General features: G+C 32.5%; 1 protein-coding gene across 2 annotated transcripts in view; it reads right to left on the reverse strand.

Moving 5' to 3' along the window:
• The window catches only part of LOC145249679 (E3 ubiquitin-protein ligase RING2-like), a 43,334-nt gene that overhangs the window by 11,535 nt on the left and 5,708 nt on the right, over positions 1 to 26,091 (reverse strand). For both annotated transcript variants that reach the window (XR_013863562.1, XM_080111469.1), the window contains exon 2: positions 4,319 to 4,366. Coding sequence is in view for 1 of the 2 variants with exons in the window: in XM_080111469.1 (XP_079967595.1) it covers positions 4,319 to 4,366 (48 nt within the window). In the remaining variant the exon portion in view is untranslated. The remainder of the gene's footprint in view (positions 1 to 4,318; positions 4,367 to 26,091) is intronic.

Here is a 26,091-nt window from a genome sequence, read left to right on the forward strand (position 1 = left end):
TTCAATTTTTTGTTCAAAATCTAAATTATTTCAATTCCAAGATGTTCATGAATTGAGGTTTGACTGTATTTAAAATTATTACTAACATTCTATAGCTGGAGAAAGTGAGAGAAATATAGTGAACACAAAGATGATCAGACCTACATGTGATTTAAACTAACTTTGTAACACTGCGTTACTTACATTTCCTTTATTGTTCTCCCTCAACCCAAGACTGTACTCTATTCGACTAAATTTCTGACAATATAGATGCAGCACATTCTTTAGATACTATCACCCCATATACATGTATTTGGCGAGTTTAATGCCTACCACAATAATTAGCTCAGCTTCCTACACTACACAGCAGCAGCTGGCAACAGCACATATAGTTTCTCTATATATCATTCCCTTTCACATTAACCCACCTCTAGATCATGAGGATCAGTAAGCCTCGCTTTTCAATCTATTCTTGACTACACTACCTGAGGAATGCCCACAGCCCATTTGAGGACGCTGACATCCCCCTTAACTTTCAACCTCAAGCTGAAGAGTCATTGCTCAAAATAACTAGATACTTTAAAAAGGCTGATTGGGAATCCATCAGAAATGCCTTATAGAATATTATCTTTGAACAGTGCATAAATGGGACAATTAAATGAGTCAAAGCAGGCATTGAAGCATATGTTCTCACAAAGAAATTTTATTGCAAGTCCCATTTTCCCCAATGGTTCACTTTAACCTATGCGGCTGCCATTGCACAAAAGCAAAAAGGGTCCTACCAATACACACACCATAAGTCAAATACAAATAGGAAAAATTTATAGAATCCAGAAATCATTGTAAGATTGAAAGAGCAACAGCCAAAAGAAGGTTTACCAAAATAACCAGGAAACGTGTTGAGTCGCAGAAATTAGGAACTCACAATTTCTGGAAAATTTATAATAGCATAATGAATCAATAATTCTCCCATTGCCCAACAGCCATGATGCTAGCTGTGTGACAATTCAAGAAGGCTAAACTGCTTGTCCTAAGTCCGCCTTGGACACGACAAACCACTTTGTCCCTAATTTCTCTTTGCAAACAGAAGCCACACTATGATCCGATAATTATTCCTCCCCATGGCCGTGATATAACCCAGGCACTTATGGGTCTGATCTTATCCCTGCTATACTAAAAAAAATGCTTTGCTGAGCAAGCCCTTGTTCTCTCCAAACTTTACAACAAATGACTTACAAAATCTTACTTCCCTAATAGCTAAAAAATTTTAGATGGATTTAAGCAAGCTTGTTCTACTGCGGATATTTTAACAATCATCTCTGAACAAATACATCATGCATTGGATAAGGTGAGGGAAGCAAGTATGATGGCCCTTGATATATCCAAAGAATTTGACAAAGTTTGGCATGAAAGTTTTCTCATGAAAATTAAATTGTACAGTAGTAATAGATGAATACTTAATCAATGTCTCCGTTCAGTCTCGAAAGACAAATGATACCCCCTGTAGAGGCAGTTGTGCGTGTAATTGTGAGGCAAGAGTTGTGTAATCTCCAACCAAACCTCTCCTGAATCAGCACTGCTTAGGTCCAGTGGCAAGAAGTCCAGGACGACTGGAAACAATGCTGAGATAAGCGGAGAGCACATACAGCACTTGGAAGTCACAAACAGTCATCCATTTAGTAGTGACCAAGTTCAATGTTGCTTAACTTAATATAATCAAATCATTCTTAAACAAGAGAAAAATTCAGATTGTTCTCCAAATATGACATTAATGCAAGTGTGCCTCAGAGACTGATCCTTGGGTTTTCATTGTTCATGATATTCATAAACAACCCCCTTAATTAAATTGCATCCAAGATGGACATATTTGCTGATGACAACAAATTCTATATGAGGGAAAAACGAATTTACACATATACAAAGCAATGTCTGAAACCTTAGAAAATAACCTCCACTCTATATAAGAATGAATACGTAAATGAGTGGTAACATTTAATGCTACTAAGATGAAACTCCTTATCTTCAACAATTACAAAGACCCTTTCCAGACATCAATTGCCATGGCTATTAGCACGCTAGCTGTTCATCATTCAAACTCTTCAAGCCTTCACAAGTAATATGAATTGAAACAAATATATAGAAGACATTGCCAAGATGGGTGCCACTATCATGCTAAAAAAGTACTCACACCTGACAGTATCCTCTATCTCTACAAAGCTACCATTCGCTTATGCATGGAACATTGTTGCCACATATGAACCAGTGCATCAACCATTAGTCTCTCTCTATTGGATAGGGTCCAAGAAAGAGTCTTCAATCTAATAGATCCAACACAGTCAACCAAGTTCAAACCCCATCACCACAATGTTGCATCCTGTTTCTTTTACAAGTATTTTAATGAAATGTGCCTTAACAAACTCGTACCACTGATGCCCCTTCAATGTAAATACTTCCAACTAACCCAACAAGTTTCCTGCTTTCCTGATTGTTCTAACATGCCAAAATTTAAATGTAATGTGAACAAAAATCTCATGACTCAACTCCCTACTTAGTGTATCTCTGTAGGAATGGTCCATAATTAGTCGCTTATGTCTCAGTGGTTGGTGTGAACACAAGTAAAAAATACTAATTTTGTCATTTTTTTTAAATTGATTTCGAAAACATACTTTTTCCAAATTCAAACAATCTAACTCAAGTTAAATGGATGACCTAAACAGTCACATTCATTTTTTCTAATATTTATTTACAATTATAAAGTTTTATTTATGTTTTTATGTTATGTTATTTATGTTTTTACTAAACTACAAGAATGGCAGTTCTGAATTTTTGAGATGATTGATGATTGTATTATTTCCATCAATCCGATCAATGTTCTCATCTTGAGTCTTATTTGCAGGTTTCAGTCAATGTAACCGCCGACCTTCAAAAGTATAAGTCACCATGTTTTGTAAATTTAAAGTTTAAGCTTACAATTGGTTAATGGATCTAATTAAACTTTAGCACCCCTGTTTTTTGTTATAATTTAAAAATAATATTTCCTAGTATTTTGCTTGATATTTTATTGACTTTATATTTTTTTTTAAATTTATTTTCAACTAGAACCTAAATACAAAATCTCAGAAGTGTAGAGTTACCGCTATTTCCTTTACCAAACATGGTGACTTATACACCTGAAGATGGTCGGAGGTTACATTGATGGAAATATTGTGCAAATACACTTAAGATGAAAACATTAGTCCAATTAATCCAAATAATGTGTACAAGGAAGGTTTTTAAAATATTTGTTCCAGAAAATATACTGAAGAAAACAGAAAGTGAATTTCTTGAAAGAAAAAGGGGATTCTAGAACATAATCTGAATGCTATTCCAGCAACTGAAAATTTCCAAGAGTGATTATTCTTTTAATTGAGAATTTAGTAATAATTGATTATCATATTTGATTAAAAATCTTACTTTACAGTTTTTTGAAACTGACTCTCTGGCCAGGTCTTTATTTATCCCTCTTCTCTCAAGTTCATTCTTATTACTTCCTCTTATGTTTTCCTTGGCCTTCGCCTTTGAACTGACCCCATTAGTTGTATTATTCTAAATCAAAAACTCTCACCCATTCTTTCAACATGGTCATATCAAAATCTCCTATTCTACACATCTCCCTATACTGTCGAAATTTAACTTTCTGAGCTCATGATGATCTAAGCTGTCTTCAAGATTCACATTACAAATCCATTGTCTCATTTCTATACATAGAATGTTCATCCTTAGCCTTCACTTGCTAGGTCTCATTTTAACACATCATCACACTGCATACACATGCCTGGCGAACTCTTCCCTTGATCGACGATAATAATTTTCTCCTGGTTAATAGTAATAGCTAGAAATTTATTGCCAAGAAAATATTCCAAAAACTAAATCAACCACACAATTACATTTTTTTTTATAATAGATTAATATATTTGTGGAAAATTTTAAGAATAAACTTAATTGTTTTTTTTTAATTACATTTTCTTATTCAATGTTAGAATGAAATGTGTAAATGGGCATAATAAATATGTGGATAAAATAAAATCCATTTAGATTTTTACTTATTTGACAAATCCAACAAAACTTATACTCAAAATGAATTTGGTAAACAAAGTTCAAATTCTTATCAATGCTGTTTGAATTCATTTTATACTAATATCCTTAGACAAAATTTGGTTTCTTTTTATTCACAACATAATATACTTTGGATCTTAAAAGATAAACTACAAAATGACTGCAGTGTGAACTAGGGGGGGGGGGGCAATTGGCATTAGTTTATTTAATATAAAACAAAATATAAAATATCAAAAACACTGACCATTTTCCACAGACAGCCTGATTGCTAAGTACTTGGACAGGTGATCAACTAAAAGAGAAAAAAAACATTTAATGCAAGAATTCATAATTTAAAATAATAAAAACGATATTGAAATAATAATAATAATATAATAAAAAGATATTGAAAAACAATTTCATAAATAATGGGAAAATATTTAAATGCTGTACATTTACAGAATACTAATAAGTTAAAATAACTTTACATTCATCTATATATTAATACGATAGCGTGTGTGTTCTTTTGTGTGTCACGCTTACATCTGGGTCGTTTAATTGTTATGTTTTTCTATTTCTTGTAATTAATAATTTTACAAAGAATTCTTCATAAGATTTGGTTTCGATTTTGACTGTAGCTGATGGCACTTAAATCATCTATTTTCTTTTATAAACAATTTTATCAAGAATTCATCATAAGTTTTGGTTTCGGTTTTGATTATGGCTGAAGAAAATCAAGTTATATATTTATACATATAGTTTTTTTCATAAGTTTTTATTTCGGTTTTTATTCAAGCTAATGCACCAGAGTCATATGGATATATATTTTATAAAAATCGATAGAACATTAACTCTATAATAATATATACGAAATCTGCAAGAATCAAAATATCATATTTAAGCGTACTTGACAACCGAGCTTTACCAGGCGTTCGTGCTAGCTTAGATAAATACTTTTGCAGTTTTAACAAAAAAAGTACAATAATATCAGAGCATCTCCATTTACACTGAACATCTACAGAATGCCAACATCAATATATTACATATGAATGAGTCCCCTGTGGAATTTCCACAAGTCTCGCTAGTTGATATCAATATTCTAAAAAGAAATCAATATAATTAAACATAAACAACAGTGATACAAGAGGGAACAAGGAATGCTACAAACAAGGTCAACATTGAAAATATGAAGTGATCTTCTAACAATAGAAGTTTAAAAAGAAAAAGAAGAGAAAGAAAATCATGTTGATAGAGAAAGGCAAAAAATGAAGAAAATGTTAAAATCAGAAAAGTGTGCATGAATGGATGAAATGCATAAAAATCAGTTGACAAATGTAGAGAACTAGCGGTAGTATAAGATAAGTGGTTTTTCCAAAACATAAAACATAGTATTTCAGTTTCATTTGGATATCAGAAACTGTACCAAAAATTCTTTTTAAAACTGAAAACACTCAGTATGCTGCCATAGCTATTAAATGACTATATCCAAAGAAAAGCCAATGGAAAAAGTGGTTTTAATAAAATTAAATTTATTTCATAATATATATAATAGTATATTTAGTATTATTAGTACAAAAAATGATTGAACAAATCCATAACATTTAATGATTTTTTTTAGAAAAAAAAAAAATGGCAATCTATTTGCATTTTATAGAATACTAGACTACCCGTGACCCGTTGGGTCAGTATGTCAGATTAGCTATAAAATTAATGTATGAGCGTGACACTTCTGACGTAAAGAAAATAGTTTTTGTGACATAACAGAAACATTTCTATGAAAGTATATTAAAATGAAAAAAGAATATAGATAGATTTCTATGAGTCGTTCTGTTTACAGTTGTTTATTTTGGATAGAAAACAAAAAACTTACAGCCATTGAATAATAAGTGGTTTGCCATACTTATAGGTAAATGTGCACTGAACAGATACCATAATACTTCAAGTTAAACTCAAATTTTGATATATCATTTTTAAATGAAATTGTTGGTTGAAAATACAGAATAGTTAAAAACACTCTCCCCATGTTAAGAATGGCTTTTTAAGTAGAAAATGAAAATAAAATGTAACTTTTTTCATCTATTTTAAACAAACATTCATAACCCAATTGGGTCAAATATTTAATTTGTGTTAATAATAAGGTCAATAAAACTAATTAAGACAATGTGGAAATGAACGATGTAAAAAAAAAAAATTTTTCAAAAAGCAGAAAGTATTAACAATTGTTTATTTGGATAATTTAAACACGAAAAAAAAAAAACAATTGGGACGCTGAAAATGTACACAGTAAAACAATACGTTTTATTGTGTTGATTATTTATTTGTAAAAAAAACAATTTTCGGGGTTATTTATTTGTTGGTAGTGTAGAAGAAAATGTATGAATGTTTTCAATAAATGTGTATTAAAAAATGGAGAATAAATTTTAAAAAAAAGGAAGAACGTGAGTAAATCGCCGTTGTAAATTGTTCTTATAGTTGTCAACAGGTCAAAGTTGATTTATTTGTAAGAAAATTGCGATAGTATAGTTGTAATACAGAATAGTTGCAAAACATCCCCACCCTTCCTATGTTAAATAATAATTTCTAAATAATAACGTTAATATTTCAGTGCACAGATCAAATTCTGCAAAAGTAGCAATTTGTGTTTATTTGTTTACGCTGTTATGGGTTTATGTTTATGTACACATGTGCAACCGGAAGGCGTAAACCGGATGTGTGGTTACAACACTCATTACAAGGTCATTTGAGTTTTATGATTTTATAGATTTCAAAGGAAAAGCAAATAGGAAAGAAATTGCATGTCAGGAAATTATTTTTGTTGTTCAATTCAAAATTGTAAAAGAAGTTTTGGAAGATATTTTGCATTAGAGCCTATTACAGAACAAGAAAAAATATCTGAAAGGTGTTTCAACAAATATTGCAAGTTTATTTCAATCTTGTAATATTTCTATAGGGGAAAGATGAGCATGCATACACAGGTTACATAGCAATAATCCATTTCATTTTAAACAGCAATATTTAAATAAACTTGCCTCATAAAAAAAAAAAAAAGAAAACTACATGTATATAAAAAAATCATGACTCATTTCGTGTTTTATTTAAATTGTAAACAGAACGCTCCATAAGAAGAGACAGGTTGCTTAACACTACTTGGGTCTTGTCTAGAACAGGTCTGCCCAGCATGGTAACATTGCTCAGGCAGCACAGATTATATTGGTTGGATCTTGTCCTCATCCTTAAATATCTTTGCATGGGGGGCTGGCCTCTGGAAGGAGACCCACTAGACAACTGTAGATGTGGTACTGTAATGTTGTCAAGTGTAATATGGAGACTGTGGACTAAGAGTATTGGGAGAGCATGGCTTCCAACAAATCCAAATAGTGAAGCCTAACCAAAAACCTCAAGTCGAAAGAGGAGAATCTGACACATATTGCCACAAAGAAATGGGCCCACAGAAAGCAATGCATTAACTCTAATAGACCAAAGAGCACACATGCAACCTCTGTGGCAGAGACTGTCATTCCCACATTGATCTCTACATCTATAGAAGTTGATGCTCTAGTTAAAAATACAATAGATGATAATCAATTAATCTTGATCAGTAAAGGATTATTTTTATATTGGATTAACAGAATTTTTTTTAATTTGTCTGAGTTTTCTCTTAATTTGTGATTTCAATAAGTATCTGATTAATAAAAAATGAAAAAATAATTCAATGTGTATTTAGTAAAGTTATAGTTTATTACATGTCCAACACAATGATGTTGTTTAAAATTGTCACAAACTCTTGAAAATTAAGTATGTTAATACTATACATCTTATGAGATGACTGACCAATTTTTATGATTTTAGGTTCGAATGAACAGCTACAGCAGGAATTGGGATACACTCTACTAAAGCCTGATTGTCATAGCTGGTGAATTTCAAAAATGCAATGTGAACGTGAGGACACTTTAGAATAACGATATGCAATAGAATTCTGTTTTAAACTTGGAAAAATATTCTTTCCGCAAGAAAAATGTATTTCCTACTTTCTCATTGTATCAATATGAGAATATTAAATCCAGATCTGGATTAAATATTTTCTCCATTAAAACTTATTTAAAATAGATTTTTGTTGATATAAAAAGCAACATCGGATCTTTAGTAAGTTTTTATAGAGAAACAGAAATGTTAATGGAACCTCGATAAACATGTTTTCAATGATTTTGGAATCTTTAAATTGTGAATTCAAAAATAATTTTTAGTTCAAATTAAAGTTTATAGCCGAGTATTTATGCTCTTATGCCAACAAAAGATAAATGTGATTTTAAAACCCTTAGAGAGCAATTTCATTAATAGCTTGAAAATTAATAATTACACAACTTAAAATATAAGAATTAAAAAAAATATATAGCTTTCAAAATTGAGAGCAGAAGGTTCTTGAATTCATCATTTACCATGCCCCACTCCAATGAATGCAATGGTTAAAGTAATAATCTTAATATAACTATTAAGGTTCTAGACATTTTCATACAGACATTTAAAATTACCATAAACTCTTGAAAATTCAGTATGTTATTGCTACACATGACTGACCAATTTTTATGATTTCGGGTTCAAATGAACAGCTACAGCAAGAATTGGAAACACCCTACTAAAGCTGGCGAATTTCAAAAATGCAATCTGAACGCAAGGACACTTTAGAAGTACAATATGCAATAAAATTCTGTTTTAAACTTGGAAAAAATGCCACAGAAACGTATGGAATGCTTCAGACTGCTTTTGGGCCATCTTGCATGAATTGAGCATCAGTTTTTGAGTGGCATAAGAGATTCAAGGAAAGCAGCAAATCTGTGGGGGATGATGAGGTGTGAGAGGAGTAAGGAAGTCAGACCACCAGAGTTGATTGGCCAAATAAAGAATTTCATGGATAAGAACTATCATGTGTCTATAGAGACAATGTGCTCAGTTTGATGTCATTGTGGGAACTGTACACACAATTATTCACAAGGAACTGAAGATGTGGAAGATTTGCACGAAGCTTGTTCCAAGGATGCTCAGAGAAGATCAGAAAGAAAGATGTTGTCAGCAAAAAGATGATCGATTCAGATCTCGTAGTTCAGACCTTGCTCCCTGAGACTTTTGATTATTCCCTAAGTTGAAGGAAAACTTTAGAGGGTGTTGTTAGAAGGAGATGAAAGCGGCTGTGACGAGGATCATTGACACGCTCACACAAGAGGACTTCCACAGGGCCTTCCAGAAGTTGTTGGAATGGTACAACAAGTACATTGCAGCCGGAGAAGATTACTTTGAAGAGGAGCTTTATGTATGTACTATCAATAAAAGTGCCCATACAAAAAATTAACATCATTGGAATAAGCATTCCAATGATGTTAATTCATTTTTCTTTTATGCGTTCAATATTTTTATGCTCCAAGTTAAAAATGAAAAAAACGGTAAAAAATGACGACAAAAAGGAAAAGTTTTTTTTCAATATTTACATTTTATACGTTACGTTTGGATACACATGCACAGGGTTAAATTTGATTTGATATGGCTGAAATTTTTCAGGCATAGAAGTCCATCTCTACTGGACTTTGATTTATATTTTTATGATTACAGGAAGCAAAGTTACGACCGAGCAAATTTGACGAAGAATATTTAAAAATTGATAAGATAAATCTGCATATATCATTCATTTTCATATAGATAATAGTTTCAGAATTATTTTCATGTATATATGTAAATACTTGATAATTATTAATTGTGCAGAAATTTCTTTAAACTATTATCTTTTATAGAAATTCAAATCTGCTTAACAGGGAAAACGGCTCGCTATGCGCTAATGCGCTGACCAGCACATTAACGAGTTTCATTTGTATTCTCTTATAAATTAAAAAAAAACTGTTTTTTCCACTTTCACAACGAAAGCGGAAAAATCAGTTTCATTTTTTATTCTGAGTTTATCAACGTTAAAAACTTATTTTCACATTTTTCAAATTTGATTTCCAAACAATACTATTTCGTTGTTTTTAACGCTTTTAGTACACATGTACTAAAAGCATTAAAAAACAACAAAATAGTATTGAGTACATGTGTTTCTGTTATCATTGTACTTAAGGTGGAATTGTTTTTTAGTTGTCAAAAAAAAAAAAAAATATATATATATATAAGGTACTTGTGCACTTATGCTACCATGCTGAGATAATAACGTTATTATTTAGAAACCCATTCTTAACATAGGGAAGGAAGAGTGTTTTGTTATTTTGTACTTTCACCTAACAATTAAATAAAAAAGATATCGTGAAACTTGAATTTATTTTTAACTTATTGTCAAGTCCATTTTTTCGAATCTGTAAAACAAAACCACTTTTTTTTTAACTGAGGATATCTAAATAATAATAATAATAATAATAATAATAATAATAATAATAATAATTAGGCGGTTCGATAAAGAATCTCATTGTGATGCATTTTGTAAATTTTTACCTTGTTTCCAACTTAAGATTTTTCTTTAAAATGACTATCCTATAAGGTTTTCGGATATGCTGAAAACGAATATCGATTTTAAATTTTCCACAAATAAGTAGCTTTCTGGATATTAAGCAATGTCATTTCTTACATTATTGCTGGTAGCCATCTTGGTACGCGCGTTTATGCATAGTTTTTCGGGGTTGCGCTCGCACGTACAAAAATGGCCACCAGTGATAACATAAGAAATGACATTGCTTAATATCCGGAAAACTACTTATTTGCAAAAAATTTTAATGCGATATTCGTTTTCAGCATACCCTAAAACCTATAGAAGTAATCATTTCAAATGGTAAGGTGGAAACAAGGCAAAAAATTACCTTTTTATTTCTTTGTTTACATAGTTGAATTTTCAGGAAAACAACAGAATAGAAATGACAAAAATTACCATCAACTGGTGAATATATGCTTGTTGCTTATCAGGATTCCTGGTATCCTGGTACTATGAAAGTTACATCAAGGATTCATGTAGAGTACAATTTATGGTTGCATCTCAGAAAATAGGGGTATATCTTGGGCCAGATAGAGTGGATTTACAAAATTGAAAATTGGACTGATCCCAAAATGCATAATGGTCGACTGTGGAAATTTCCATCTTTTACAGAAATTCAAAATCTATATGAAAAAGTTTCTTCGATTTATTTCTGAGATTAATTCATATCTACTTAATTTTTTTTTTCTTTGAGGGAAGTAGTAAATACCTGCTATGAATGCTTTTTAGGCTACACCCAAGATTAAACTCTCCTTTGGTGAGAAGGCAGGAAAATGCCTATTCTCAATAAAGCTATATTTAAATACCACTATAATACTTAGATTTGCTCATGAATAGCCACCCACTGTATGATACCATGTGCCAGTTTTAAAAAAATTGAAATTTGTACATCTGAATTTATAATTCATGTCTTATGGTAAAGAGATACATCAGATTTGACTGCATAATCAGAAAGAGCACACAATTTTACATAAGTGTGCCAAGTTTCATGAGAATAGCTTGAAAAATAAATGAATGCTGGCGAAATTACCAAATTTCTTGAAATGTTTTTTTTTTACATAGGCATCACCACTTATCAAGACCCAAAGACCACTCGAGGATAAGGGTTAAGAGTGTACAGTAGTCAATTGGACAATATAGTAATCATTAGTAATGGAAATTCGGTAAATTTGTTAACTTAAGTGGTATGGCTCATCAAGAACTTGTTTACGTTAGACTTGAACACAACCATATTGTAGTCAGCCGGAAAGCAGGAAAACGGAAGACAATTCCACAGGCATGCAGTTCTAAGAAAGAAGCTTTGTTCATGGAATCTACATTTAGGTTTAGGCACAGATAAAGAATGGGGGAATTATTGATAGTGTTTTCAGCTAGACGAGTGTTTCTTGTAAAAATTTGGCAAGGGGGGACCATAGATTGAAGCTCAGTCGAACACTTTCCATAAAAATAACGATACATCAGAGACAAACTCGCAACATCTCTTCTGTGAGATAGAGGTTGCAGCGAAGAGAAAAGGACATCTCCCACCAGGCCACGAAGTCTATTTTGAACCCTATCAAGGCAGGACAAGTCTTTTCTAGCAGCTCCTGCCCAGATGTGGCAACAGTACTTCATCCTTGGACGTACCTGGCTCTTATATAGATAGAGAATTGCATCAGCAGTGAGATATCTACTGGATCGATAGAAGGATCCGACCATTTTTCCAGTAGCCTTGGCAACAGATTTGATGTACGTATTCCATTTAAGATCAGGAGTAAAGGTCAAGCCCAGAAGCCTGTCAAAACTTGAGGCCTCCCCAAGACGAGAGCCATTCATTTTAATTGAAGCCAGATGGGGATCAGAATGTTGATGATGTAAAGAGAGAAGCTTGGTTTTAGATGCATTAAAAGTAACCAGCCACTCCTTTCCCCATTGTACAACGTGATCAAGATCAGAGGAGAGAGAATCGGAGAGAACTTGGTCATTTATGGTCTTAGATGTACTACAACAGATGGTAGTATCGTCAGCATAAATGTCTACGAATGATGTAAGGATGTGATTTGGAAGACCATTAATGTAGATCAGGAAAAGAGTTGGGCCCAGGATGGACCCTGAGAGACTCCAGCATTTATACTGTGAGCTTCTGATTTTTTCCCATCAATTACTACTCTTATGAACCTATCAGAGAGAAATGATTTAATAATTGAGAAGACATTTCCAGCTATACCATAGCTGGAGATCTTGTGAAGTAAACCTTTATGCCATATCCTATCAAAGGCCTTTGATATGTCAAGAGCAATTGCCCTAGAAAGGTTGCCTCTGTCGAGAGATTCGCTAATCCTATGAGATATAACTGTAAGCACATCTGCTGTAGATCTAGCAGAACGGAAACCATATTGTGTGTCACTATTTGTCGTAATTCTTGTTAAGTTTCACACCACTTAAGAATTACAACAAACAAAAATGAATTTCATATCTAAAAGTAATTTGATGTCCAAAATATAAGGCATAACATTTTCAAAGGCCAATAATTATGACCCGCTAACCGTAAATATGAGGGTCAAATGCCATAAAAAAAAATTTTTTTTAAACTCTCTTAGTCCTACTTCTATCCCTAGGTACAAGTGGCAAGCCTCCGCCTCTTAAAACATTTAGCCCTAACAATAAGGCTAAGTCTAAGTGGCAAGCTCCTCACCAAACAAAGTTCCTTGGTAAGCTACATATAAGTGTCTAAAAAAGAAAAGAAAAAGAAAAGGCCTTTCTAAAAGAAAAATGCACCATTTATCACCCATAAAAAAATAAACTAGTCAACTGTCATAAAATGCTAGAATGGTCTCGAAATGATGAATTATTTTACATTAAATTTATGTGAAATTAACCCCCACTCTAAATTCTAAAATTGTTTTTGTTTTGTTTCTATCAAGTCTTCAGGGTGTTCACACATAATTTTCCTTAGCTCTATCATTAACCCAAAGTCAGAGTGGCAACTTCCCCACCCTCTCATAATTGCACAAAGACCCTCTTAAAACCACACATAATTGTCTTTAGAAAAAAAAAAAAAAAAAAGGTGCACAGGAATTATCTCCGATAAAAAAATGGTTAACTGCCCTAAAACGCTAGAATGGCCCAAAATGGGGAATCATTTTACATTAAATTCTAAAATAATACTTGTTTATCTTTCATTAAAGTTTTTTAAAGTATTCACACGTAATTGCCTACAAAGGTAAAATCACATATTTTGGAGAGGTGGTCAGATGGGGTGGGGGGCTAACAGTAGCAATACACATGAAAAAATTGAAATAGCTTAAAGTATTTCAATATTGGTATACATAGAAAGAGCTTGATGAGCTAAGAAAGAATCTTTTTAAATTTAAAAAATCTGATTAAAATTAAGGAAGTTATGACTATTTTTGTGTCTCATACGTTTGGATATTTTCCCCTCTTTAAGACCATATGCGTTTTGTCACATTTTTTACACTGCTTTTTCAGTAAAAATGTCATATCTTTGTTAAAACACAAGACTAAGCAATGAAATTTACCATATAAGTGTATTTTTGTGCAAGGAATCAGAATATGCGACTGAAAATATCCAAAAATTCATGATTTCCAACTAATCTGCAGTAAATATGCATAAATATGCTGCAATTCCTTAAAAATGCCATGTATCCATAAACAGAAAAGAAGTTGGAGAACTCAGTTGAATTGTAATGTGCTTTATGTACAAAAAACTTGAATCTAAACATAGGGCCATTTAAAAATGAATATATTGCAATATTTCTTTGGTATTATTGTAGATTAACACCTTCTGTTTAACGATGTTTTTCGATGCCATACTAGTGGGTAATTGTTATGGCTTTACCTTATCATTAGCTACAAATAAAAAAAAATTAAAAAATTCTTCGTTTCTTTTTCTCTCTTAGTTTCCCCTCTCTGTCCTGCTCTAAGTAAATCTGACGACCTAATCCACAAATTCCAAAATTTCATCATGACAAGTTTCAAGAAAAAATACATGATTAAACCCGGTTCTCCAACTTCCAACGTAGACCCCTACTACCATGTCTCCTTCTCCAACATCAGGGGTCTACTTCTAACCTTCCAGAGGTTGAAACCCAATTACAGGAGACTAAACCAGACCTTTTATTTTTAAGTGAAACTGGCATTGGACAGGCTATTTCCCTAGAAGAGTTCGCAATTAAAGGATACTCTAACTTAACTTCTAAATCTGACCACCAAGATCGCCATGGGCATGGAATATGTGCCTATATTAAAGATAGCTTTCCATGTGGTAGGGACATCTCCAGGGAAGATCCTAACTTACCCTATATGTGCTTCCGGGTTTCTTTAGCTCACACTACTGCATTTATATTTACTCTGTATCGCCCCCACAACAGCGGAGTTACTATCTTTCAAAGCATATCTGAGAAAATTGACCAAGTCCTATCTGCTAATCCTTCAGCTAACATTCACGTATGTGGAGACTTCAATGTTCACAACGTCGAATGGTTGACCCACTCAAACAAGACCGATGATGAGGGGAGGTTCTGTCATGATTTCTCCATTGCCTATGACCTCACTCAGATTGTTCAGGAACCCACCCGTATGCCCGACAATGACGGCCAGTATGCGAGCCTACTAGACCTTTTTCTCACAACTTGCCCTGAACTATGTTCAGTTTCTGTTCTGTTGCCTCTTGGATCTTCCAACCACTCTGTTGTATCAATTAAGATAAAAATGAAATGTAATATGTCCCCAGACGTACCTCTTCATCGAACAGTATATCGATACACTAAGGCTGACAGGGATAGCTTCTGCACATTTATATCAGATCTACCTCTGCGTTCCATATTTAAAAAGGATGTGTCCTCTATAGTATCAGACCTGACGGAATGGTTAATTGTAGGTATAGACAGTTTCATACCCTCGAAAAAATTCCAGCAAAAACCTAACAGCCAGTCATGATTTTCTCCAGAATGTGCTGCTGCCATTGCGCACAGAAATCACTTTTTCCACTGCTTCCAACGTAATAGATGTATGGAAACTAAAGCCACTTTCAGGACTGCCAGCAACCATTGTAAGAAAGTAATAAAGAATGCAAGAGAAGAGATGTTGCGAGTTTGTCTCTGATGTATCGTTATTTTCATGGAAAGTGTTCGACTGAGCTTCAATCTATGGTCCCCCTCACCAAACATTCACAAGAAACACTCATCTAGCTATACACACTATCTTTATCTGTGCCTAAACCTAAACATAGATTCCATGAACAAAGCTTCTTTCTTAGAACTGCACGCCTGTGGAATTGTCTTCCGTTTTCCTGCTTTCCGGCTGACTACAATATGGTTGTGTTCAAGTCTAACGTAAATAAGTTCTTGATGAGCCGTTCTAAGTTATCAAATTTACCAAATTTTCATTACTAATGATTACTATGTTGTCCAATTTCTACTGTACACTTTTTAACCCTTATCCTTGAGTGGCCTCTTGGGCTTGATAAGTGGTGATGCCTATGTAAAAAAAACAAAAAAAAAACACCCAACCCCTTCTGACCACTCCTCCAAAATGTGATTCTACCTTTTTAGGCAATTATGTATGAAATGCCATAATGAAAGATAAACAAATTATTTCAGAATTTAATGTAAAATAATTCCCCATTACAGGTCATTCTAGCATTTTAGGGCAGTTAACTGGGGGTTTTTTATGGGAGATAAATCCTGTATGCTTCTTATTTTATTTTTTTTAAGACGATCATGTGTGGTTTTAAGAGGGTTTCTATGCAATGAGAATATGGGGAGGGTTGCCATTCGGACTTTGAATTAATTGTAGGGCTAAGGAAAATTATGTGTGAACATACTGAAGACTTGACAGAAACAAAAACAATATTGGGGGGGGGGCGGTTAGTTTCAGAAAAATTTATGTAAAATAATTCACCATTTCCAGCATTTTAGGACAGTTAACCAATTTATTTTTTATGTGCATTTTTCTTTAAGGAAAGATCCAATTTTTGTTTGTTTGTTTGTTTGTTTTAGATGCTTGTATGTGGCTTACAGAGGTATTTTGTTGGGGGAGGGGCACTCGAACTTAGTGTTAGGGTTAAAGAGTGTTTTAGGAGGAGACTTGCCACATAACTTTAGTAGGTGGGTTGCTAACAGTATTTTGTTTTACTATTTATTTTTAAGTCATTATCAAGACTTCAAATATTTAAGTGTCAACTAACTGACATTTGTCTTGTTCTCAGGAAATGCTCAACAGTTAACACTATTTGTGCGTTTGTATTACTTGCCATAGAGGTACGAAAAAGTTGTCCAAAAATAAAAAATAAAATTATAACAAATAAATGTTATGCAAAGCATGTTTTTATTTAATGTAACATGTTTATTCAGCTCAAAAAACATACAGTGCTTATCGATGTATTGGAAAGTTAAAAATGGCGGCCGACTATCTCTTTCACCCGATAAATTTGGGAAAATGAGTTAAAAATAAAAAACTAGACAAAATACTGTTTAAAACCCGCCGAATATATATCCGCCTATGTCACGGTAACATATATTGAGCGAGTTTCTAACAGTATTTTGTCTGTTTTTTTTTATTTATAACTAATTTTCCCAAACTTACCACCTCAAAGAGAGAGTCGGCCGCCATTTTAAATTTTCGAATACATCGGTAAACACTATGTTTTTCGAGCTGAATAAACATGTTACATTAAATATAAACACTAAAAACATATCCAGTTAGGTAGAAAAGTAACTTATCTTGCCTTTGATAACATTTATTTGTTATATATTTGTTTTTGACAACTTTTTCAAATCTATGTGTATAGTAATACAAACGAGATTTTCATACATCTTTTGATTTTGAAAAAACATTTGTGGCTGTTCGCAGTAAAACATTGTTTTAATTCGCTGTTCAAAACTAATGCAATGAATAAAAGTGCATGCAAGCTATATATCTAAAAAAGTTTATTTTGTTTTTTTAACCATGTTTTTAAATTTTATTAGAAATGTGAGAAATTATAATGGATTCATAATGCCGAATTGGTTGGGATTGTTGTTATTATACATTCTGAAAACCGAATAGTTCTAAACTAATGTTATTCTGATAACAAAATAGCTCTAATTAAACATATCAGAACATTTATATTCATATTTTTATGTCTTTCTTAATTTGTTCGTGAATAAAAATTAAAGAACGCGTATTGTTTAAACTGTGCTATGACTAATACTACAACTGCTGCAGTGCTGCTGCTGCTACTAATACTAAATTAATTTGACCAAACTCGAAAAATAAACATTTTTTTCGGGTAGATCCTTTTAAATTATTATCAATTACCGCGATCCTACTCAACATAAAAATAATACTTTTAATTGATAAAAATAGTAAAAAGAATGATTTATTTACTAGTGGGTGTCCGATGAAATTTTTTTTCAAAATGTTTGATACTCGTCATATTAAATAAAGTCTTATTTTTAACCCAACAAAAAAAAGAAATGGTCAAAAATATTTTGGACACTTGACAGTATTAAGATTAACACCTCTTCTGATTAGTTTCCAAATTTCATAACGAAATTCTTCATACAATCATGGTACGGGCCTTTAGAAAACAGGGAGGGTCATTATAAAACCTTACCGAAAACGCCATTTTATGACGCTCACATTTTTATCACTTTATTTGCTTAAAACTCTTAAAATATGCAATGTACATTCATATTTATTAATTCATTTGAAAGTATATTCATTTCCGAACAAAGCAGCAGTAGTTTGAAGACTTGAAGTGCTTTGGTTTGAAAAATATGGCTATTTTAGTAGAACTACCTTGAAATCTGTAATTATCCAAAGCATTTTTTTCGTCCGTGTGTATTACTATTAATAGAAGGTATTCATCTACAATACCAAAGAAATATTGCAATATATTCCTTCAATTTCGATTTCAGTTATTTGTACATATAATGCATTACAATTCAGCTTTGAGTTCTTTAACTTCTTTTCTTTTAATGAATACATAGCATTTTTAAGGAATTGCAGCATATTTATGTGCATTTACTGCAGATTATTTGGAAACCATTAATTTTTGGAGATTTTCTGTAGCATAGTCTAATTCCTAGCACAAAAATACACTTATATGGTAAATTTCATTGCTTAATCTTCTGTTTTAACAAAGATATGACATTTTTACTGAAAAAGTAGTGTAAAAAATGTGACAAAACGCATAGTCTTAAAATATCCAAACGCGTTAGGCACAAAAATAGTCATTTTCTTAATTTTAATTGGATTTTAAAAATTTAAAAAGATTCTTTCTTAGCTCATCAAGCTCTTTCTATAGGTATCAATATTGAAATATTTTAAGCTATTTCAATTTTTTCATGTGCATTGCTAATTTAACACAGTTCAAACCTTTTCTTTCTTTTCTTTTTCTCTCACTTTCCACCATCTGAATTCCAACATCTGCCTGCATGGCATGTCAACCCTTTTTAATCCATCAACATTGTCACACTGTCACCAATGATTGAACATGTTCCAGGCCTATGATATCTTTTTGTAGATTAGGATTTATTCCTTGAAGATTAAAATAGTAATACTAAACGACGTACCCTTTAGTACTGGATAACACACATTCTGCTACTTGATCTGACAGTTTTTAAATCAGTAATTAATAGATTTCTCCTTTGTCAATCAATATAAAACTCATATGACTGAATTCAAAATAAAATTTTCTTTAAAACGGTAATTTTATATTTTTGTTGTCATTTGTATATTCAAATAAATTGCAATATAATTCCACCTATTCGAAACACGCCGCCACATTTAAGGTCTGTTAATATAAATTCTCGACACAAAAGTTCTACTAGTCAATGACACTTCATATTTTTAACTAAGAGAAAAGAATTGTTTTTATTATGGAATTTGAACAAAACACGTGCGACTTTCCAGTCAAAACATCTTGAAGTTGAGGCTTTCTAGTACAAAAATAAATCAAGAAAATCTGTTCAAATAGTATATAATAGCCAATATACATTTATTTCTTTTGTTATAAAATTTGAAAAGAATTGATAAATGAAAAACATGTTGAATGGAATAAGAATGCTTAAATACAACAAATAAGACATCCAAAAGTAGCTATCATTTTTAAATATATTTACTGTTACTGTTAATTAATACTGAAAAATTCATTAAAATTAGTTGATTTCCTAAATTTTGGTAAATTTTCAAGTGAAGGGGTGGGGTCTGCGACTCTAAAACAGAGTCCTCCAAACTTTTGAAACGCTTTATTCAAAAACCCATTCTCAGCACAGGGATAAGGTGTTTTGTAATCATTCTGTACCTAGCAATGTAATAAAAAAGAATACTGTAAAAACGGATTTTAACTTGAAAATAATTTTACAAAAATAATGCTGTAATTTTGTTTTATTTCGTTAAAAAATTGTTTTTGTTGAATTTTAATTCAAATGGCTTCACTCGACACAACTTTTTTTTACTTATGTAAAAACCGCCTTTAAATGAGTTAAAATAAACAAACCACTTATCCAGTAAAAGAATAACTTATCTTGCCTATGATAACATGTATAAGGTTTTAAAATTCTGAATTTTTGAGATGAGGGCTGATTGTTTATATTACTTGTATTGATTGGACTATTGTTCTCATCTTGAGTGTTATTAGTGCAATGTTTTGGTCGGAATGTCCTTCGACCATCATCAGGCATGACGGATGTTGTTTGGAAAAAAAGAAGAAAAGTTACTGGCTCCATAGATATTTTTGCATTTTTGTGAGTCAGTCTGTATTTTTTGGTAATTATTTCGAATTTGTGAGAAAAAAAATTGGTTAGCAAAGTGGAGGTAACTCTTACAAAGATCGACAGAAGGATTATCTCCTTTCCATCACCGAAATTTTAAGGGTGTACAATATCTGTTTTTTTCTATAATTAGAGGCTCCCAAATGTTACTGAATTCTAGGCTTGGTCTGCTTAGTAATTTTTATTTTCATTTTTTTTGCATATGTGCTGCCTTCTTGAGTCCTTGACCCTCATCTTGTATTCCTGTCAATTATTATACAGAGCCAGAAACTTTTCTCCTTTCTTTCAAAGGAAAATCAGACCGAAACGTTGCACTAATTACACTCAAGATGAGGACAATTGTCCAATCTATACAAATAATATTTATAAGGTTTGTTTTACAATTCACAGAGGTATGAAAAAGTGGTCAAAAAACTAATATATAACAAATAAATGTTAAAAAAGGCAAGTTACTTTTCTACCTATCACAATAAATATTTAGTGTTGTAAATGTTTATTCTGTTCGAAAAACAAGTAGTGCCGAGTGTTACTTGAGAACAATAAAAAATGGCCGTGATGTCTCTTAAAATCAATAACTTAAAAATAAAAAATTACACAAAATAGTGGTAGAAACCCACTTAATAATTGTCACAGCAACATAAAGCCGTTAAAACTAAACTTAATTATACCAATTAGTTTAATGTACTTGAAAACATTTTAATTCTGATCTGTACCAAATTTACTTTAATTTGATATGCTCCAAGCCATATTTTGTTAATAATTTCTTTGAATCATGTTGTGGTCACCATCTTGGATTTCCTGGTTGCTATCCTGGATATTTCATGATGTGATAATGACAAATGATAACGTCCATCAGAATAATACTTCATATTATGATAATAAAGCCTTACTATTTTTCTTAGCTGTTTTTATTATTTTTTTTACTTAACTGTTAAAATGAAACTAAAATATGCTAACTAGTATGCCAATGAGTCCATAAGTTACCAAGTGAAATGGTCATAAATACAGCCATCTGAATGAACCTTCATGGTATCATGATAATATGTTCAAAATTCTATCATAATATCTTAAAAAATCTGAAGATACAGCTTTTTAAATATGGGTTAGTCTGTAAATTGTGCAAATTTCCTACCATTCTCAGTCACAAGTGTATATGCATTTGAATAGGACTGACTTAAGACAAAATGTCCAGTGAACCATGCATTTTTTTATACTTTGAATGGTCCTAACTCCAGTTCTAATGGACTGATTTTAAAAATCTAAAGATAATGTCCTTGTTTTTTATCACCTTTTCAATAACGATTGATTTGAGATAAGCAAAGAAAAAAATATTGTGGTATTGCTAGTTAAAACAAGTTTGTGTACTTTTTAATGATTTCAGGGACAATTACTGAATTTGGATAACGTGAGTGTTTAGTATCATTTGTGTCCATACAACTACATTAAAATCATCCATTTTGACCATTGTTTCTGACAGAGCAGCATCTGAATAACTCTTATCAAACATTGCTTTGCTTAAAACAAATTTTTCACCATTATTAAGCAAGACTTTTTCCAATGTTTTGAAAATTTACCACAGTAGCTTCACTTGAATAACTAATTTGTTAACTAATAATCCAATTGGGTTCAAATTTTCATATGTGCCATTTGAAGGTTAGTACTAATAAAAAAAAAAAGACAAATTTTTTTTTATTAGTAGCTCGATCTGTATGTCAAGCACGAGGCCTATTGTGATGTGCTATAAAGAGTTCTGTGAATTCAAACTGTTTGGATTATGCAAATATCCCTAGTTGTTCAAAACTTATAGGAATTTACATCATATTGAAATATAATTTCAGTACTTTCTTTACTGTTTCTTTATTTTTAGGGCAATTTTTATAGAACTTGGAATTATTATGTCAAAACGTATGTTCTTTTTTATTCTATACTCAAATTGAATATATCTCAAATTATATATATCATATATATATGTGTATTTTATTCTTATCTCAAATTATATATATCATATATATGTATTTTATTCTATACTCAAATTGTATATATCTCAAATTATATATATCATATATATGTATTTTATTCTACACTCAAATTGAATATATCTCAAATTATATATATCATATATATGTATTTTATTCTACACTCAAATTGAATATATCTCAAATTATATATATCATATATATGTATTTTATTCTACACTCAAATTGTATATATCTCAAATTATATATATCATATATATATGTATTTTATTCTACACTCAAATTGAATATATCTCAAATTATATATATCATATATATATGTATTTTATTCTACACTCAAATTGAATATATCTCAAATTATATATATCATATATATATGTATTTTATTCTACACTCAAATTGAATATATCTCAAATTATATATATCATATATATGTATTTTATTCTACACTCAAATTGAATATATCTCAAATTATATATATCATATATATATGTATTTTATTCTACACTCAAATTGAATATATCTCAAATTATATATATCATATATATGTATTTTATTCTACACTCAAATTGAATATATCTCAAATTATATATATCATATATATATGTATTTTATTCTATACTCAAATTGAATATATCTAAAATTATATATATCATATATATATATATGTATTTTATTCTATACTCAAATTGAATATATCTAAAATTATATATATCATATATATATATATGTATTTTATTCTACACTCAAATTGTATATATATGCAGTAGCCCATTATTTAGAGAAGAGATACAAATATCACTTTTTTAATCAAGCAACACAAACACATAAAGCAAATAAGGTGTGTATATATATATTACTATTACTCTATGAATGTTGTTTGATATCTTGTATGTTTGTGTCTGTGCACACTGGATGATGTCAAAAAAGTGATGACATCATCCATTAAAACCTATCTTGATCTCTAATAGACTTTGAATGATATTAAGAAAATTCAATATTTGATGTATTAGCTGTTGAAATGAAACTTTTATAAATAAAGTTCTGCTTTAATATCAGTTTGCACATTGTTTTTTTGTTTTGTTTTTTTTTTCAGGAAGATAATGGAACTTTACCCAATATTTACATTGTTTTTGTCTAATAATTATTGCTTCCATTATAATTAAATTTTATTTACCTCAAGATGACCTTAAATTTTCAAAGATTTTTCACTTTTTCAAAGTTTGTATTTTAAGTTACACACTGAAAATTAGTTTCTCGACCAATAGCCAGAGACAGCGATTTTTTTTAATAATTTCTGTAAATAGTCATAATTTGGTGGCTAATCAAACTACCAAAATAAATTTGGTATCATTGTTTATGTTTTGCAAAGATCGATTTCGCCAAATTAAAAGATTTTATAAATAATAAAAATAAATTTTCGTTTGACTAGTAAATGGCTTGTAAATATTACAAAAAGATTGAAGTGGGAAAATGTGAAATAAAGAAAAAATACTTTTAAGGTCAAAAACTAATTAAAAACTGAAACGTTCACAATTAAAATAAATGTTATGTTAACTCAGATTATTTTACTAGAGGGTTATCGCTTATCGAAGCCAAAGAACTATTTGAGGATAAAGGGTGATGAGTGTAAAGTAAACTGTGAGACAGCGCCATAATGATCGATAACTGTGAAACTTATGTGGTTTGATTATTTAAGAAGACAGCTCAACAAGATCTGTGAGAAATTCTACAATTATAAGCAGGCCCTTCATTGGCTGAGTGGCCATCCACTGTCTTTGTTTAGATCAATCAGATTGGTTGAGATTTTAACCACCGAGCAATGGGCTTGGTGGATTTTTGAATGCCTTTTCTTTTTTCAGGCAGTTCCAGATAAGCAGCCGTAGAAAAAAGATCTCTTGATATGAGGCATTTGGGCGCCTCTACTCTTCAACTCCTTGAGACTTTATTTTTAAGCCTAACTGATTAGGCTGTTATTATTATATATGTCTCCCAAAGACAGAATTATTGACCTGTTATTAATGACTTTTCCTTCAAATGAACATTCCTTATGAACTTCTGTGATGTCGACTCTAGTTGAGAATTGAATCTTTCATTAGAAAGCATCTTATCTTCCCCTTCAAACGGCTGTAATTTGTGGTGTAAATGAAGAAAAAAGAAACAAGAACGACCGACCGCGTTTTTGTGTGGCTTACCTCGTGTTCATAATGAAGAAGAAAGAAACAAAAATGGCTGCCCTGTTTCTTTATATGCCTACAGGGTGACCACGAGGTATGCAAATGAGATGCTCCTGATTGGAGATAAAAGAGGAGTGATTTGGGGAAGGAAGGCATTCTGAAGTTAGATTACGAGCAGAGAAGTTGTATTTGTAGAAGAGAAAAGTCGGATTCAGGGAGAGAAAAGCTAAAGTTGCAGAAGTTCGTCTTGGAGTGGAGAGAAGACGCGTCAAGTGGTAACCAGAAAGTGAAAGTTGGGACAGCAGTGTCACGCAAACGACAAGCTATTTCGGCTCATCGAGCAAATTAACATGGCTGAGTGGAGACTGAGCACTCAGATGTTGAGATCCATTACTGGGGAGAGTGACCTGATTAAGTGGCTGGAGAAATTAAAAATGGTGGCGAAGCTGCAAAAGATAGAAGATGTGGTCACCCTGCTGCCGCTATACTTAGAAGGGGAAGCCCTCACGATTTACCAGCAGATGCGAGATGAAGACAAGGAAGACCTTGCCTTAGTGGAGCAAAGGCTGAAATTGGCCTTCGCTGAGGGCCCATTTGAAGCACTTGGCAAGCTGTCAAGTTTGAGGTGGACCGGCGAGTCCGTTGACGTCTTTGCGGCAGAGATCAGGAGACTGGCAGGGTTGGCTGGTTACGTGGGGAGGAGCCTGGAGATGACGGTAAAGCTGTACCTAGTGAACGGCTTCCCAGAGGAAATCTCTGCGAACATGCAGAGAATCACGGGGATCCATTCTATGGAAGTGGACGACCTCTTGGTCCACGCCAGAGTCCTAGTGAAAAATGTTAAAAGCCCAATCGTGGCTGCAGCTGTGAGTGGAAATATGTGCATGAGGCCTCACTTGAATGAGAGGCAGCCGGCGAGGTGACAGGAGGGGAGACCTGCCATCAAGTGTTTCCGGTGCCAGGGTCCTCATCTGATCAAGGACTGCAAAGAGCCGAGACCGGGGATCACGTGCTGCCGATGTGGACAAGTGGGGCATATTAGCCGCTATTGTGTTGCTGCACGGGACCAGGGAAACGAGTGAAGGGGAGCTATTGCGCCAGTGGTTACCCCTTCTGTGTGGAAATGGCGTATGATGGAACATTGCCTCGGTTACCGGTGGTAGTCAATGGGAAGAGAGCCATAGCCCTTGTCGACACAGGCTGCACTACAACGTTGTTAGCGAGGAATGTCGCGAGGTCATGGAGCGGAACCAGGATTATTAGGACCGTGGATGGCAGGGATGTGAAATGCCTAGGAGAGACGACAGCGGAAGTAATGGTGCAAGGGGTGCCCATTGGACTGCAAGCCCTAGTGTTGAATCATCTGGTCGGTGGTGTCGACGTGATTATAGGTATGAGTGCAATTAACCGACTGGGGGGCGCTACGTTAAGAGGGGGCCAAGTGACGTTTGGACGTCTCAGCACAGTGGGGATGGCAGGAGTGGAAGGTGATAGAACCGTCAGAACCCCAAAACCGGAGGTTTGCTGCATTGAGGACAAAGATTTCCTGGCGAAGTTTGATGGCGTGAGGTGGACGGTGGAATGGAAATGGATCTCCGGGCCCCCAGAACTACAGAATAAGGTGG

Source organism: Euprymna scolopes, chromosome 28, assembly GCF_053919585.1.
Source record: "Euprymna scolopes isolate OS-2025 chromosome 28, ASM5391958v1, whole genome shotgun sequence".
NCBI lineage: Eukaryota > Metazoa > Mollusca > Cephalopoda > Sepiida > Sepiolidae > Euprymna > Euprymna scolopes.